Source organism: Podarcis raffonei, chromosome 12 (genome assembly GCF_027172205.1).
Source record: "Podarcis raffonei isolate rPodRaf1 chromosome 12, rPodRaf1.pri, whole genome shotgun sequence".
NCBI lineage: Eukaryota > Metazoa > Chordata > Lepidosauria > Squamata > Lacertidae > Podarcis > Podarcis raffonei.
In genome coordinates this window covers 13,971,895-13,989,947 of record NC_070613.1, presented here as the reverse complement: position 1 = coordinate 13,989,947, position 18,053 = coordinate 13,971,895, and the positions used below count along the sequence as shown (strand labels likewise).

General features: G+C 39.6%; 1 protein-coding gene across 5 annotated transcripts in view; it reads left to right on the top strand.

Moving 5' to 3' along the window:
- NCAPG2 (non-SMC condensin II complex subunit G2) overlaps positions 1–16,496 on the top strand; it is a 42,780-nt gene extending 26,284 nt beyond the window's left edge. For 4 of the 5 annotated variants that reach the window (XM_053409483.1, XM_053409486.1, XM_053409484.1 and 1 more), the window contains 13 exons: positions 520–693; positions 1,627–1,697; positions 1,887–2,040; positions 2,280–2,453; positions 3,382–3,495; positions 3,599–3,742; positions 4,744–4,843; positions 6,847–7,031; positions 9,027–9,173; positions 12,177–12,280; positions 13,805–13,902; positions 14,797–14,902; positions 16,096–16,496. In XM_053409483.1, coding sequence (XP_053265458.1) covers positions 520–693; positions 1,627–1,697; positions 1,887–2,040; positions 2,280–2,453; positions 3,382–3,495; positions 3,599–3,742; positions 4,744–4,843; positions 6,847–7,031; positions 9,027–9,173; positions 12,177–12,280; positions 13,805–13,902; positions 14,797–14,902; positions 16,096–16,147 — 1,623 coding nt within the window. In that variant the 3' untranslated portion in view covers positions 16,148–16,496. The remainder of the gene's footprint in view (positions 1–519; positions 694–1,626; positions 1,698–1,886; positions 2,041–2,279; positions 2,454–3,381; positions 3,496–3,598; positions 3,743–4,743; positions 4,844–6,846; positions 7,032–9,026; positions 9,174–12,176; positions 12,281–13,804; positions 13,903–14,796; positions 14,903–16,095) is intronic. The other variant, XM_053409488.1, reaches the window with a different exon arrangement.
- The last annotated feature ends 1,557 nt before the right edge of the window (positions 16,497–18,053 follow it).

Genomic DNA, 18,053 nt, shown 5'->3' with positions numbered 1-18,053 from the left:
AGCCCTGACACCTATGTTCTCCTACCACTGTTGGTGGTAGTATGCGTCTGAATGTCAGTCGCTGGGGATCACAAGTTGGGAGAGAACTGTTGCTCTCAGGTCTTGCTTTTGGTATTCCCATATGCATCTGGTTGGCCAGTGTGAGAACAGAATGCTGGACTAGATGGGCCATTGGCATGATCCAACGGGTTCTTCTTATGTTCTGTGTTGCGTTTGGGAATTCTAAGGCAATAAAATCTAGATTCTAGGATGTTAATTTTCAATGGGTATTATTACGTGATCTAAGAAAAAAACCAGTTAATGTTCATTTCCCCCTTGATTCCTGGAACACTGGCCCTCTCAGATAATGGCAAACTTCTAAAATTGCTTTCTTTCTAAAATCCCTGACAACTTCTGTTGTATTAACATACACATGAGTGCAAGAAGGCTCGTTCCATTTTTTAAAAAGCCTATAAGCCTAATTTGAGATGCACTGTGCAAGAGAAATTGCATAATAATCCTCACTTGTTTACATTTCAGGTGCCACATAATGTGTTGTCAGTTGATGACATACCTTCCATGGCAGGCTTACTTGAAATAATTGTAATTCTGTGGAGAAGCATTCAAAAACCACTTAATCGCAACGAAGGAGCCAAAAACCATATTGTCCGAAAATTTGCTTCTGTACTATCTGAATATTTAAAAGTGTTTAAGGTAAGTCTCCTGTGAGGTACACTTAAAATTCCTATAGATGGATTGGATGCAAAGGTTTCATTCTGTTTGTGGAAAGGGTACAATTACAAACAGAACAGCCCCCTTGAACTTCAACTCACAGTAACACTTATCTCCCAAGCTTTATTCTGTGGCCCCTTGTCCCTCACCAGGTATGGGGGAAAGAATGCAAAGGTATTAAAAACAGAAAGAAGGAACTTGCTTGGGTTTTTGTGTAGAGGGAATACAGTAGGAATAAGAGAATTCTGTGAAGTACAAGACAATCAGTTCATCATCACTGTAATAATTGTTATTACTATTATGAATTACATTTGCATACCACCCTTCATCCAGGGATCCTAGGGTGGTTCATAACAGATCATTAGACTGAAGAACTGCAGTACATGCATCCAACATCCTGTAGATAAGAGAAAGGGGTGGAAATTTTGCAAATGTGTTGTTATTGGTCTGCCTCTGTATTTGCTCTAAAACATTAAATCATAACGTTGCTGTAACTTTAAATGCATGGATGCTCTTTCAGTTTTTATAAATATAAATGTATTCATATGGAATGTTTGTCATTCATAGATCTCAATGATCAGAGATTCATTTTATTCAGTGCTGTTCAAAACTGTAAAAAATGCACTGGGAAGTACAACAGTAAACATATTCAAGCCAAATGTACATAAGATCTAACAGCATTGCTAGTTTATATTTGTAGCACAGTCTAGGCAGGCCAAACTTGTGGCAGTCAAGTATAGAAGATGTACCAATATGAATCAGGCTTAATAATTCTTGACCTGACTTTTGGAGAATCTTAATGAATTAGGAACTTGCTGTGAAAATGGAGGGGCACCATTTGGTTCTCTTTGTAAGTGGCCTTGTTTACCAAATGTTTAGAAATTCCTTATTAGACTGTTCTTTGTTTCAACCTAGGATGATCGTTGTGTGTCACCAATAATTGTCCTTGCATCTTTCATGACTCCTGCTGCTATTCCTACATTCAGGTATTTATGTATTTAGTTATAGTTGCAAATGTGGATAGAAACTTTTTCTGTCAACTGTGTGTGTGCCATGCAGATTTGATTCTAGTAAGGATTATTTTGATCCATAGGCATGTTGAAAAGTTGTGTAGGCTTTTGAGGTAACCTTATGTACTTAAATGGCTAACGTGCCGTGTTTGCATTTGTTTCTAGTTGTGGTGTGGTCTCTAAACTGAAGAATCTGGAAAATGGTGCCACTGAAAACCAATACTCTTCCCTTCTTGACTGTCTGTGTCGTTGGGGGAAAGTGGGACACATTCTTGAATTAATCTGTGATTGGATAACTGCTGAACCAGTTGGAAGAGAGGTGTGTTAAAAGTCTGGCTTTGAAACTTGGCAGAGCAAAGAGTATATTGTTAATGTAATGTTTGAAATACTGTACTGTGTCAAAAAAGAAAATAATAAAAATTATACTTAAAAAAAAGTTGGGCTTTGAATCATTGCCGTATGCACCTTTTGTAGATGGATCATTGCTTTAGTTAACATTTTAAAATGACATCTTCCTACTGTTTAAATATAAAGGAGCTCTTTTCTCTTTGTATTTAGAGTAATGGCACTTCTGAACGGCGAGTACGTATCCAGGAGACACATGAGTCGAAACCAGAATTGGCGCTTGATTATATGGAGTATTTGCTGACTCATTACATGAATCGGGAATGTCTCCTGTCACTCCCCAAAGAGAAGCTGGACCATCTTTTGAAAGCTCTTGAAGCTGCAAAGGTTAGATTTCACTCTTCCACAGTATTGTATGGCAGTCTGAATTAATGCCAGCAAGTAACATATAAGGTTTTCTGCTGTTATCTGCCTTGTGGATAGCTTTCTCTGCTCCATAATCACCCAGTAAACCTTTGAAGCAACTTATTCCAACAAAATGTAGCCTTCATATGTTGCCTAAGAGTTTATCTTTTATTGTGGGTCAAATTGATGTAAAAATCTTCATCTCTGTTCAGAATGCATACATAGTGTTATCAGGCTATGTCAGTTCAGATTAACATTGCTTGATAATATTGGTCAAAGATTTCCAAAAGATAAATGATATATGATAATTATACTTCTGTTCCAACCTGGAACCTTTGCATTTGCAAGGAGCAGCAGGATTGTGCAGATTACTTAATACAGGAACTACCATGAGAAAGATCTTGACTACAGTGATGTGTCTGTATTTCCTCACAAGCACAAGCCTTTTCGTATCTTATTGTGCAAGCTCTGTAATAAAATGGAACAGTTTGAACAGGATGATGCAATGCATGCTAATATATGCTTGCTGGAGCGACACTTAAACCAGGTTAAAGTGGGCAATGTGGCAATATGCCAGATGGGCGATACTGTTTACTTCAGGTGTATGGATTAACATTTTATTTGAGGGTGAGCATCAAATGCATCATCAGAATTGGGTAGCTAGGTTGCCTAGTGTAATTTTCTCAACAGAATGAATAATTAGCCTCTTTTGTATTGGTTTACGGTTCAGGTTGTCAGTTCTGGGGATTGTTCTAACTTCACACTATTTTGCTTATGTGTGTGATGGCCAGGAATGTAACCCCCGCCTAAGATGTGAATTACCTGTACTCGTAAATATCCTCCACTCCTCAAAATCTCTGTGCAGGATGTTCAGATTGTTTTCTTCCTAAGTATGATTTTTACATTTCAGGATGTTCTAGGCTCTTCTAGTAGAGGATCTGATGCAAGGCCTCCCTTTTACCCTGCAACTGCACTGAGAGCCTTCAGTCTGTATTGCAGATTAAATATACATCTTCAATATAAGGTACTGTCATGTCAAGAGTTGCTCTGCGTTTGAGCAGCAATAGCTCTCAGAATCTGAATATATTATATCACATATTTGTGTGCTTCTGTTTTCATCTTAACAGTTTGCCTCTGAAGGGCAGGAGTACCTGTCAGCTTTGGAGAAAGCAGGAGCTTGGATAGAAAGTAGCATTCTGCCTGCTTTTGAAATAGATGAAGAGGAAGGCAACATAGAGCAGCCCAGTGAAACCTCTCAGCTGGTGGTTCAGGTAAAATGTATGTGCATGTTGTGGGAGTTTTCTCATGTATTTTGAATTAGTGCAGTACCTCACACTGGCTCAATTGAGACCTCACACCAGAGAAACACAGGTGCAGTCCATAATTTAGAGCTGCTTGTGCTCATCTATGATTTGTTTCCTTTTACTTTATTATATTTTTATCTCACTCTTCCAAGATACTCACGGTTGCTTCTCTTCCTTAGCTCTGTGCTCTTGTTTATGTGGCGAACAGCCTTTAGAGGTAGACTAACTGCCATGCCTATGGTTTGTCAATTTGTACAGAAACTTGTTCAAACCATGGCCTTAGACTCTGATTTGCTGACTAGCTTTCAGGTCATGAGATGTCAGATCAGAAGCCATGATAAATCATAGCTAAGCTTCCTTAACTGTGGTTTGATGTCTGATATCGATTGCAGGATCATTTTGTCGTTCATTTTTGGTTTTTACAAGGGTGAGTTCCTCAAGAGTTGTGCTAGTAAAAGCCAGTGGAACAAAGGACTGTACAGTAGATGCTAAATCCTTCAAAGCACTCTTCTGCTATTTACTTAGGAAATGCGTGATAAAACATGAGTCTGGCTTCTTAAAAAACATGTAATTTTAATATTAGCTAATGGGATGAATAAATAAGCTCCCTATGTCTATAAAATAACTGCCCTCCAGTTATTCTGCTTGAAGGGCAGCACTGTAAAGTTTGTTTATTCACCTATAAAAGTTGATCCAATAGCAAAAGCCTATTAACTCTTCTTTTGGATTAAAACTGTCAAAAATGAGCTGACATTAGGGAATACTGGATTATTTTTTTAAAATGACAAAAATGTTTAAACAGAAATTTTAAAAATTTAACTTTGTATTTCCTAGCTTGGTAACAACTTGTCATCCATTTCCTAATCTCAAGCATGCTTTAATCTCAATAGAAGCTTAATAACTGCATCTAAATATTAAGTACTGGTCATGCACAAAAATCTTATTATATTTCAACTTTTCATATGTAGAATTACCTGACAGTTTGCAAAGATGTTATAGCTGTTGGCCTTGGTGATTCAGAATTTCAAGCACACCTTTTGAACTTGACCATTGTCATCATGCACACAGGTATGTTTCTGGCTAATTAACACTGCCTTTTATTTTGTGTGGTTAAGATACATTGTTTGGCCCATAAGCCTTTAAAACATGACAAGGATTCCACATTTCCAAAATTAAAATTTGTGAAACGTTGTGTATACACATGCATACACAGACACACACACCAATATTCAAGGTAAACAAACAAAGTAGATCCCAGAGAAGAGAAAATTAGCAACATTGGGGGGAAAAACATATATTGTGTAATAAAATACATATTTATAAGGGTTGCATCCGATGCCATCTGTGGACAAGTAGAACTTTACCTTCCTCTCCTCTTCCATGCAACCCTCACAATGTTCTTTGGGGTACTGCAAGAGGAAGGAGAGAAGTCCAATTCATATAGTGGGGCTTCACATCATGAAGTTTGCTTGTACAATACTGGATTCTGTCCAGTATTGTTATATAATGACATAATAATATAAGTTATATAATGACTGTGCAATTCAGTTGTTGATACTAAAATGAATTTTATAAATGCTGTTAGTTCTAGAAAGTACTAGTCCAGAGGTGGCCCTGAACTGCATATTGTGTAAGCAGTTAGATAGCAGTGACGTGTCTCTGATACAGAGAACAAAGCAAATCCAGCACAGATACTAAAATCACAGTTCAATGATTACCCTACAGGATATACCTAGTAAGATGTTGCTCTTTTAACTACTTCACCAAAATACCTCCTTTTCTGAGTGCATTAATTGGATAGTAAAGCCATAGAGCCAAAACAGTTCCTCTCCTGTATTAGAAATGGGGGTCCTTTTTCAGTCTGAAAGCCGCATTGCCTTCTGGACAGCCTTCCATGGACCACGGGTCAGTGGTAGGCAGAGCAACAAATGTCAATTTTACCTTCGGTACAGTAGGCTAGTTTCTACACCCACTCACATGCCCGTCTCTAAGCGAGAGCTTTTATCTGAGTTCATGGACACATTTCAGTTGGGCAAAAATGCTTGGCCAGGCCACTGAGGGCGTATGGCCTAGGGAGACAGATTCTGAGTGCCAGAGAGTGAGGCTTGGAGAGCCACAGTCATTCTCCAACCCTGAGGCTCCTCGCTCCTGTCCTTTATTATTATGATGTCCACAGTGTCTATGCAGCAGCCTCGACTCTGTTGATGCACATAATTGGCAGCTTCACTATATGCTCTTCTGAATATATCATTAAGTTGACACTTGGGCAGCCCTTTGTTTCAGGCTAAGAAAGCCTATTCTTGAGTAGACTTTGGCTGCCTTTGTTTCTGGATGAATAGGCATTCTGTGTGCACATGTGCAAAAAACCAGGTAGGACACATGGCACCCATGGCATGGGTGGAAAGAGACATGATGCGGATAAAGGTCAAATCCTGTTTTGCTACCTTGCACAGTACCTGTGCATAGGGTACTGTAACTTCATATAGGAGCTAAACTGGTGGGGAATGCCTGTAACATTGATGTGGTTTAGTGGTTAGAGTGTCTGAGTAGGACCTAGGAAGCCAAGGTTCAAATACCCACTCAGCCATAGAATTGTAGAGTTGGAAGGGACCCTGAGGGCCTTCTAGTCCAACCCCTTGCAATGCAGAAATTCTGCCCACAGCTGTCCCTGGATGGGCTCAAACCACCAACCTTCTGGTTAACAGCCAGATACACTGACTCATTGTGCCACAGGCTCCCTGGATACCATGAAGCTTTCTGGGTGACCTTGGGCCAGTCACTGCCTCTCAGCCTAACATAGTATCTCACAGGGTTGTTGTAGGGATTGAATGGGAGAAGGGCACAACCATGTACCTTACCTTGAGTGGCTTGGAGAAAAAGGTGAGATATACATGCAATAAATTAATTAAATCAATAAATATTGAAAGATCATAGGATCAATAACCTCCAGGAATTAATTGGCCATTAGATAGATAGACAGACAGACAGACAGACAGACAGATGATAGTTATATGGGGTGGCATAGCTTAAAATCTGAATTCTGATAGTTAATTCAGTTTTTCTTTGCTTAGACAGAGGCTATGTCTGCATTCCAATGATACTTGGTATCCTGAGAGAGATGGTTGAAGCTTCTTTAGCCCATAATACTGATAGCAGTGACTGGGAAGAGCTTCTTGACAATGTTCAGAAGATGTTCCAGAAGATTCTAGAATGTATGGCACTGAGACTCAGAAGACAGCGTGAAGAAGGAATCCAGGTATTTGTTGCGTATGAAGTTGGCCAGCTTGTTTCTTGCCAAATGAATGACTTATTCTATCTACAATTATTGGGGAGTGAAACCTTTAAGGTGATGTGAACACTTTTCCGTTTGACAATCACTGCTGTATTGGCCAGGCATGGCTGTTGCTCACAAAAGAGTATAGATACCGTAAATTGGGAGAATAGCCTCCAAAGAGATATAGGGGTATTGATTTTTTTCTATGGCAAGGAAATATGTGTCCCTTTGATGCCTACTTTTACTCTTAAACCAACTTTTTAAGAAAGGCAATGAAAGGCAAGAGGTCATTGCAAATAAAAAGAAACGCAGAGAAACACACCAGTTAAAAGGAAGAAGTAACAGTATACATTTTATGTATACCAACATTCTGCCCAGACAACCAAAATTACTGCATAGGGAGATCTCTCCATTCTCCATTCTTCAATTCAAACCAGATTTTCATCATCCTAATCTTATTTTCCTTTATATCCATCTTAACCAGCCTCTGGCTCTCCTCAATCATCTGTGGCATTATAGCTCCTTCTTCTTTTTCCTTCAAATCATCATGTTCCTCTTTCATCACATTCTCAGATTTCTCAAATTTCTTTTCTTGTTCAACTGCAAAAATTTTTAATTCAACTGCAAAACTTTCCTGTTCAGCTGCAAAGACTTGAGTCAAGTCCCTCCCAGGCTCAGTAACTTTATTTACTGTTCCATTCAGTATTGTAACATTTGTAGCCAAAACATCACTCTGTTCCTGCAACTTTCCCAAGAGAAAAAAGTCCTCTCCAGTTCAGCCAGTGTTTTTCCACTTACAGCCATTTTTGTAATGTCCTAAACCCCCTCTAGAGGGATTCTGGTTTCTTAGTATCTTCCAGTTCCAACCCAAAAGTCAAGTTAGCCTTTTCTTCTTTATTTTTAACAATTTGTTACCAAATTGTAACGAATATAACCAGCAAAGACAACAGAAACAAAGTTCTCCTTTTCCCCCAACTTTGACAGCTAGTTTGACAGCTGTCAAAGTCTTTATGTCTCTTCTGCAGGCTCTCTCACCGATCGCTCCCGGGTCTTGGGGGAGGGGTGAATTCCGCTCTCAATGTTAGCTCTTATCCTCCAGCACAATCACTTATATTGCCAAAACGTGGAGTTAATTGCTTTTATCCACAAAAAAGAAAGATATTCTCTCAACCTTAGTTGTAAAATCCTTGCTTTAAGATGTTTACAAGGCGGGTAGGCGGACTTCCTCTTTACACCTTACCCGGTCGTGCCTAATTCCCCCCCAAAATTTCACTTTTAAGTCCAATTTCCGTATTACTCACGGGTTGTTATTTTGGTCCAAATGTTCAGAGAAAGAAGTCAGCGCTCTCCGTCCATGGCATGCGGCTTCACTCAGCAGGGGAAGCAGTCGACTCACAGCACCGCACCACTCTCCGTCCCCCATTCCAGAGCCTTTAAAAAGGCTCCTTCGCGGGTCGGGGGGCGCAAATGGTGCCCGCCGAGTCACCAGGTCCACAGGCTTCAGCGCCTGTGGTTTCTGAGGGTCCCCGCGTCGCCGCCGCGGCAGGACCCGACCCCTACTAAGCCGATTCCCTCCGGAGCTCGGAGGGAATCTGCCATTAGGCGATGGCGCTAACCCGGAAGTCCCGGAGGTCCGTTCTTAACCTGAAACTGTTCTTAACCTGAAGCAGCACTTTAGCTAATGGGGCCTCCTGCTGCCGCTGCACTGCTGAAGCACGATTTCTGTTCTCATCCTGAAGCAAAGTTCTTAACCTGAAGCACTATTTCTGGGTTAGTGGAGTCTGTAACCTGAAGCATATGCAACCTGAAGTGTATGTAACCCGAGGTACCACTGTACTGTATTACCTTCTATATGTTTGTCTTCTGTATTTTATTTGTATTTTAATTTGTGTACTGTCTTTTGTGTTCTAGTCTGGGGAATATGCGGATATAAATAAAATTATAATATAATATAAAACTATTTTTTATTTGTTCTAGTTCATTCATTCTGTTCAGGAGCCTCTTCGAGAATTTGTGCATGTGGTTCAGTGTTGTGCTTTGACTTGTCCAGCTGTTCACCATGGAGTCCTTTCTTCTCTGCTTGCTGCAACAGTAGTCGAGACAGGCTACACCTTGCAACACAAGGTACAAGGCTTTGTTTTGCTTTCTTTATGAAAATGCTCTGTAAGCATGAAGGGAAAGGGAGGTATCAAGTGATCATGCACAGGTTTATTAGTGAATTGGTGCTGAGATATATTTTTTGTACTAACTTGTATACTCAGTGTATTTTATAAAAAGAATGTCACCATAAATCCAAGTTCTTATTCTTGTGAATATAAATTGCTTGCAGTTGCACTTTTTATTACAGCTATAAAACTGTGGTTCATTTTTATTGTCTAATAACCTTACCATAAATTTATTATTGTTGGAGAAACTGACTTGTCTTCAGTTTTTGGAAGAGCTTAGATATAACAACAAAAATCCAGTACCAGTTAACAAACTACCTTTCATTTATCTTGAATAATGCTACTTTTTTTTAACCCATCTTACATACAGTTGATGGTCTAGAGTGGTGACTAATCTGTAACCCTTCAGATGTTGTAGCTTGCATCAGCCATTAAGAGTCAGGAATTATGGGAGCTATAGTCCAAAATAATGTAGAGTGTACCACAGGGTTAGCTACTGCTACTATGAAGCATGCTAGGAGTATCTGTTTTCCATGGACTCTGCTTCCGAAGAGCCTTTAAAATATGTTCAAGCCCACATGTGTTCATTTCCACTCAGAAAAGCTGGATAGATTGTTTGGGGATGAGGGGGATTTCTAACAAGCATTGATTCTACCTGAACTGAAAATGTGAGTTCTGAGTGGCTCTGCTCACCTTGACCAATACTTAAAACAAGAAGTATAAAGGTGGCAGCGGCAGTGATGGGGAGAAAAGGAGAGAGTGGTGTGGAATACTTTCCAGACTTGCAGCCGCTGTCTGCTGTAAGTGGGGAACCACCACTGGTCTACATGTCAAAGATTTTGGCCTCAAGGTTATTAGAAATGCTTCATGTCTCACCATCATTCTTATGGGAATTGAAATTCAGCCTGAAGGTTCTCATGGCAGTAATCCGTCACGCTAAATTACAGTGAGCAAAATGTAGAATGTTCTGCAAAACTGAAAGGCTAAAGGAATGCTTGGTCCCTATTATTACTTTGATGCTGTCAGTGACCTTTTGTAAGGTGAGACATGAGGACCAGTATCTTCCCTCCTGGTTCTTAGCTAACAACCATGAAAGAAGCATTTTAAACTGTATCTTCTGATTAGCTTTTGCCGTCTGTTGCTCTGTGCTTCCCCCTCAGAAGAAAGAAATGAGACATAGGCTGCACCAGAAATCTTAAAGCTATCACAGTTAGCTTCTTGGATGAGGAGCACAGCTGCTGAATTTCTGTCTTTGTTTCTTAGAATAATGTTTTACTGGGGTTGTTTTTTTTTTTGCATTTGTTTTTATGATACAGACTTACCGTTTCTGTGTTGTGTTTTTGTATACCACTTAGATATTTTTTAGCAGCTCAAAATTATCTGAAATAAATGTCTTGCCAGACATATATTGGGGAGTGGGGAGGAGGAATGGTCATCCACCTTGTTCTCTTCTGTGCAAGAAATCCTGACAATTACTATTCCCTTTGTTTGGTGTGGACCCCAATCAGGGAGCCCAGCCAGGGTATATACCAAGCCTTAGCTCTTCTGTGAGATGTTTACTGCTATTTGATCCAGTTTCTCAAGGACCTATGAATAACCAAGGCTTTGGGGAAATATGCTGAGGGGTGTTCGGGCAGTTTTCAAGCATACAAAGGACACTACCTAAGCAAATTCTTGGGACACCAGTAGAATGAAGGCTAATTCTAGAAACATCACATCTAGTCCAGCTGTCTGTTCAGATTTGTACAATTTGTCTTCATTTCATTTTCATAGAAATAATAAATTATTAGTAGTAGTAGTATTAGTAGTAGTATTTTCATGGTTGAGCTCAGAGTGGCTAATGAATTGTATGGCTTCCAAGTTGTTTCCTATCTAGGCAGCTTACAGGCCAGATCTGAGCTTCATACGAGCTGTCATGTGATTTCATACCGTTCTCCAGACCTTTGCCTAAAGTCCCCAAGAAAAGGCAGCTTCATTGTTGTTAAGTTGCAGATCTGTGAGGACACAAGAGCCAAATAATAATAATAATGTAGCTGCATTGATGATGAGTGCTAGAAAAGCTCTAAAACAATTACACACTCCTATGCATACTTTTTTCCTCACTTAATCATTGTTCATTCAAATGTGGAATTCACTCAACCGAAAGGCAAAAGCGTGCTTGGAAGAGTCACACTTTAGTAAGGGCTGTGTCAAGGACACAGAGCTGAAGGACTTGGTAATGGTACTTTGAATGAGATTTTCAAGTGATAGCTGCCAGTTCAGACCTCAAGCTGGTCAGTGGACACCCCCCATTCCTACCGAATGAGAAAGCACTATGCCATATGTTCCCCGTTAGTTATGACCCCTAAATTTACTATTAAGCCACTGTCAACCTTCACACTGCTCTGAATGCCAGCAGGTGCAACAGACCTTTCAGAGCTGTTACAGCTTAATGTGCATTCCCCTATCAAAGCCACAACAATTGCTAATGTACTGTTTGAGATAATGTCATGTAGCAAGTACTGCTTTTGTCAAGGGGATGGCAGTTTCCAAAGCCAATTCTCATGACCTCTCATTCACTCATAAAATGGATTGGCTTCCTAATCCTTAGAAAAACTGCACTTTTGTTATTAGGTGGTATTCTGCATGCACATGTTCCGCTGCATAATTTTTTTTATTTAAATAAGATCTCCAGTACACATTCTAGGACTACTCATGGCAAGGGGCTGAACAAGAATTGGCTGGCTCTATGCTTTGCCTCAATAATGGTATCAAGTAACGAGACAATAGGAGCTGAATGCTCCTTCCGCCTGTCAGCTTTCCTTTTTTAAAATCCTAATTGTAGACATCTAGTAATTCTTTTTCTGGCTGTTCTGGTTCTGGTTGAATATTACATAAACTTAAAGTATCAAAATTCTTTGCCTGCTGTGTATTCACTTCCAGTTTGCCTGAATAGAGTCTCTTTGGGTTTCTTCCGCTTTAGGCGTCCACTCCAGAAGAGCTGACCCCACCTAAGTCTTTTTCAGACCTCCCCCCACTTTCAAGTATTTTGATGGCAATAGTGAACAAGTCAGCAAATGTGGTCAGGTAAGTTCTTTCTGTCTCCACCCCCCGAATGTATGTGGCAAAGCAGAGAGCCCCAATTCTTCTTGCATCACTGCTTGTACTCCTGCCCACATTGCGGAGGAGCAAGTGTACCTTCCTTCCCTGTACCATGCAATTGAACCCTTGAGTGTGATGTGGGCTGCTGATGGCAGTGCTTTACATGAGCATGTGAAAGAGAGAGCTGATGGGGTAAACATGAACTGGAGCCAAGCTTTAATTCCTTGTAGATACAAAGGCAGTTAATATCCACTGGCAGATCTCCATGTCTTATCAGCCAACTTTTATGCTAGGCTTTTTGTTTGTTTCTTCCTTTATTTTACAAATTGGTAAGAGCTCCTTCAGACCTACACTTTATAATGGCAGCCTGAATGCATTTAGTTATACTTTCTTTTTTACTGGAACCTTAATTTAGATGTTGAAGACTAGTTTTATCACACTTCAAACATAATACAAACAGAGCTATTTTAGGCCTGCTAATGTTGATCCACCCTACATTTTTAAAAAATAATAATAATAATAAAAATCCAGGAAAATGGGTTCTACTTTAAATATACATATTTGGTCATCACTACTCAGGATACATGTGGTTGCCCTTATCAAAATGCACTGTAGATTGCCACTAAGGGGCCCCCAACCCCAGGCAATTGGGCTGTGTTCCTTGGCTTAGTTTGACAGCTGTATCAGAGAGAGGAAAGAAGACCCCACCTCCTTAGAACTCTCCTCCCCCACATGGTGGTCTCTGCCTTGGCAGTAAGTGACAAGCTGTTCTCCAGTCAATGCCTTTATCTTGAAGCAAGCTACTGTTATTCCCACTCCACCCCATCCCGGGCTTTAAGCTATCTAGTTGAAGTCATCTTTACATATGTTTCCATCACAGTGGGTTACATCTAGAAGGATTCTCCCTCTAACTATATATATATGTGACTATTTAGTTCTACTAGGTTGGTGACTTTATGTTTCTAAATGCTTGTGCATTTTAAGAAAATTGTCAGGAATTGTACATTTGGTAGCAGTGGGATAGCTCAGTAGGTAGAGCAAGAGACTCTTAATCTCAGAGTCGAGAGTTCAAGCTCCACGTTGGGCAAAAGATCCCTGCAATGCAGGGGGTTGGACTAGTTGACCCTCATAGCCCCTTCCAACTCGAGAATTCTATTATTGTAATGCTAAGAATGGAGATGTGGTGTTTTGTCCTATTTGCCCACCTCCTCACCCAGATACACTGGAATGGAGGGAGTTAACTAGGAAAGGGATTAGGGCTATGGTTTGCCAAGAGAGGCTGAAGTAGAAAGTTTGAGGTAGGAGGGAGGGGGGGAAATTGGGCTGGAGGTGGAGAAAAGAAGTAGCTGTTCTGAGGTTCCTGGGGAGGGCGAAGTGACAGCAATGGATTTGGTAACGATGCCTTGAAGTTATTAAGAGTTTTGCAAGGATCTTAAACCTAAGAACTCTGAAAGCTCTTGTTTCTTTCTCTTTACTTGTATATTTAATGCATATTCCGTTCATTCTTAGATCTTTTCTAAAGGAGTTAACAGAGTCCATTGAGTCTGAAGAAATTGAAGGGATTGTCAGCATTGCAGCAACTGTGTACATTGTTGCTTTAATTAAAGGTGAGTAAAAACAAAACTTTGAAATCACTGAAAGCTGCACAAGTTTAATTCCGATTTTTGGACTCCCGAATTGCTTTTGACAACCCCTCATCAAAGACTTTAGAATAAGCTTGCTAGTTAAAGCTTTCTAGTAAAAGATCAAGAAGCAGGCATTGGAAGTAAACTGGTTCACCTAAGAGAGGGAGATAAGTATGACTCTCCTAAGGATCTGTATAGGGACCAAGGCCACTTAACTTGTTAAAAATGATTTGAAGTTGAGAGAGCAGGGAAGTAACCAAGTTTGCAGATGATGTCAAATTATCCGAGATGTTGGAAATACAAGCAGACTGTGAAATGCTACAAGGGAATCTCTGCAAGCTAGCTTGAATAGGTGTTAAAATGGAGAATGAGGTTTAACAACTGTAAATGTTGAGTGATTCATATTGGGGTATAAATCCTAACTGTGACTAACCAGAAGAGAGAGATCGAGGTCATAGATAGCTGAATGAAAGCATGAACTCTGAGTGTGTTGCGGGGGGAGGGTAGTTAAAGGGCCAATTCTATGCTAGAAATTATTGGAGAAGGGGTAAAAAACCAAATTGCTAGCATTTTCCCGAATAGGTTTCTTTTGGGCGGCAAAGATCTAACACTTACTGAAAACTTCAGATTCTGTATAAATGCAAATACCTTGTAGTATTTATTTTTCACAAAATGCTATTTGATTTCCAGAACAAATTATTGCCTCTGTTCAAAAAGGCAATCGAATTCATGGCTAGCTTGAAAGGATTCTTTTAGTGCAGCCATGATTAGTGGATTTACTTTTACACCTTAGGGGAATGTTTCAGTTCCCTTTTCTGTTCCATCTATTTCTGTTTCTCAGTAAGGCTCACTAGTTTTCATAATCATGTTTTTCAGCAGGTAAGCATAGGCCATCGTACATAAAGGATATAGCATCTGCCCTTCAGAGGAAGTTAACATCGTACAGCGAGATTATCAAGGAAGATGATAGCAGCATGGAAAGGTAAACCTTTGGTGGAATGTTTACGTTCTGCTTTGTAGAAAAGATATATACTAGTGCTGGTGTGTAATGTGTTATTTTATTTGCAAAAATATTGATATACCACTATTCATTAAAAATATCAGAACATCTGCAATAATAGTACATAAAAACCATATGAAGCAGTCTGGTCTTAAGCAGTTTAGATTTTATCTTCTCATTGGCCTCATGTATCATAATAGAATTGCAAAGTTAGAAGGGACCACGAGGGTCATCTAGTCCAGCCCTCTGCAATGCATGAAACGTTTTACACAATGTGGGGCTTGAACTGATGACTCTAAGATTCAGAATCTAGTCCTCTCCCGACTGAGCTATCTTGTTGAGTAATAAGTTATTTGAGGCCCACACGGAGCATGGAAAGAAAGAAAGAAAGAAAGAAAGAAAGAAAGAAAGAAAGAAATGCTTTTCAGTTTTTTCTTGCAATTCTAAAGGGGTTTTTTTGTTTAGTTTTTGAACAACACATGCAGCTATATGCTAGCAGCAAAGCTCCATACTTCATGTATATTGAACTTATTAGGTCATGCAAGATGAGATCAAATACATAGAATGCATCAGTGGTTTTTGATTCAGTGATCAGAATGTTACTTAATTCTTTAAAAGATTCCAGCTAATGCCATTTGCAAATGGATACACTTAGCCACATCTCTCAATGTTAATAAACAAACAATGTTCTTAAAACTTGGAGCTAGCTAATAAAGACTTTGAGTACTTTACCCCCAGGATCTTTCTCATTATGAGAATGCATCAAATTTCTAAAATCTTAGGAATCCATCAAAGGTAACATGGCTTGTTTCCGTTAGCATCTTGTGCAAGTTTCTTTCTTATTACAGTGCACACAAGAGTGTGGAATGGGGATATGAGACAGAGTACTTTTGTTTGAAGCTCAATGCTCTCCCAATAAGCTCTTCGGTACAGAAAACCTTATACTGCTGCATAGGAAGATCACCAGGATGGGGCCTTGACTAGGAGATATAAATCTAATCAGTACAAAACCCAGTTCATAGTGCTGTGAAGCAATTAATTTTAATCTGACATCCATACTTTTGCATAAGAGTATCAGAAATGTCATAGTAAGCAGATGTTTTAGTTAATGGAAAACTCTTCATTTGCCAGTCATTTGTGTAACTTACACAGCTGCTCCCTGCTCTTGTTTTCAGAACCCTCTATGAAACGGCTATGCATGTTTTGGATGAAATATTAAGTCCTTGACCATGTAACTATTTATATAAACTAAGGAAACAGTGAAGAAGATGAATACACCCCTTCCAGAGAGCCAAATGACTTAACTATGCAGTGTTTTGCCTTGAGTGGGAAAACCACGCCGCTTTGCTTTGTGCTTCCTTGTCATGGGACTGCTTCCATAGGTAATCTTTAAAGTCAAAATCAAATTGTACATTCATTTTTGTAAGAATTGTGAAGAAACACTTTTAAATGCTAAAGTATTTTTTGTACATTGCTTTAAATATGGCTTAGATCCTTGAGTTATATTTTGTATATATTTAAAAAAAAGCTCTTTTGAATGGCACCCAGATCTTTACATTAAATCACTATGCAAACATTGGTCGATTCACATGAGGCATGCTTGATTAGCACCAAAATCTTTCACCGAATGTAACTGTTAAGTAAGGAATGTCTTAATTTTTAATATGGTGTTTCACATACCGTTATTAAATACCGAGTAATATTTTCTGAAAAGTAATGCAATCACCAGTATAGATAGGTACTCCTACTGACTTATTCTGTTAGCATATTTATGACATTCTGAATCTTTGAAAAGGTTTCTGTAGTAGAGTCTCCCCGAGCTACTGCATGCACATTCACAGGTTTACATCTGCAAATGCCAGTGCAAATATTCCATTTGTCTTAGTTGGCAAATGGTACCTCTTTGTCTACAGTTGGAGTGGGGAACTTGTGGCTTTCCAGATGATGTTGAACTATTACTCCCATCCGCCCAAACCAGCATGGCCAATGGTCAAAAAGTTGTCATCCAACATTTGGAGAGCCATAGATTTCCCATCCCTGGTCTGTGGCCTTGTAGGCAGAAGCAGATGCCAATCTAGCAAAAGGACACCCACAAAGAAACATCTCCCTTGTAGTCATTTTCTTTCTCTTTTGCTCCACATTCCAGCAGGCTTTTTATGAGACCAGAGCTAGTCTACCGGGAACCAATTTTGTCTGCAATGGAATTAATGTTGCTATAGTTTTAAGATTGGGGGAAAGCAGAAGTTCCCCCCACCACCAGCAAAGCAGGTTGCTTACCTGTAACTGGTGGCCTTCCATTGGCCATCTGGGCCTGTGCAGAGTACATTTTGGGAATGTTGGTGGTGTGATGTGGAGTGAGTGCCTTCCTAGTTCGACCTGTGTTTACTGCCGCAGGAAAGCATCATTGAGAATAGTCTTTAGGGACTGTATCCTTAGCAAGTTTTGTCATCATTTCTCATGCATTCTGGGAGCTCTTTAAGTTCTAGCAAATACAGCATGCATTTTATTTCTTTGGTTTCCTTTCCATCCCTGCACCTACATCACAGTTGCTGTTTTTCAAAAAGTGCTGTCACTTTTTGAAATTACCTCTCTGTTTTCTGGAGAGAAAGCAGAAAGTTGATTCATGCACTCACTGACAGCCACAAAAGAGCCATAAAAAGAACATGCAAAAAAACATACCTAACATTAAAAGGTGTAACAAGTTCCTCTAGCCTTTCCTTAGAACTTTGTTTCTTGCCATTCTCTGAATTCTTTTCTTATCCTGCCGTATCTCATTGATGAAAGGTGCTACCCCAAACGAACTGGATTGTTCCTAATGATATCCCATTGGAATGGTTCTTCTTGTTTTTCTGACTCCTCAATGCAACAGTTACATTAATACAAACCCAAGCTGGGCATTTAGCATCCCAAAGCACATCAATTTGGGACAGACCCTTTATGAACTTTCCAGCTTAGCAAAACTACTAAAACCAATTGGCCTCTTCTTCAAATTATAATCATTTTCAGTTTATTCTCTTGAGTTTTGTCAAAGGCTGGGGGACTAAGGGGAGTTTTGGGTACAAATAGTGTTCTGCGTCACTTCCTATCTTTCCAAATAGCTTCTATTCCACATTTCCTATATAGAACATATGAA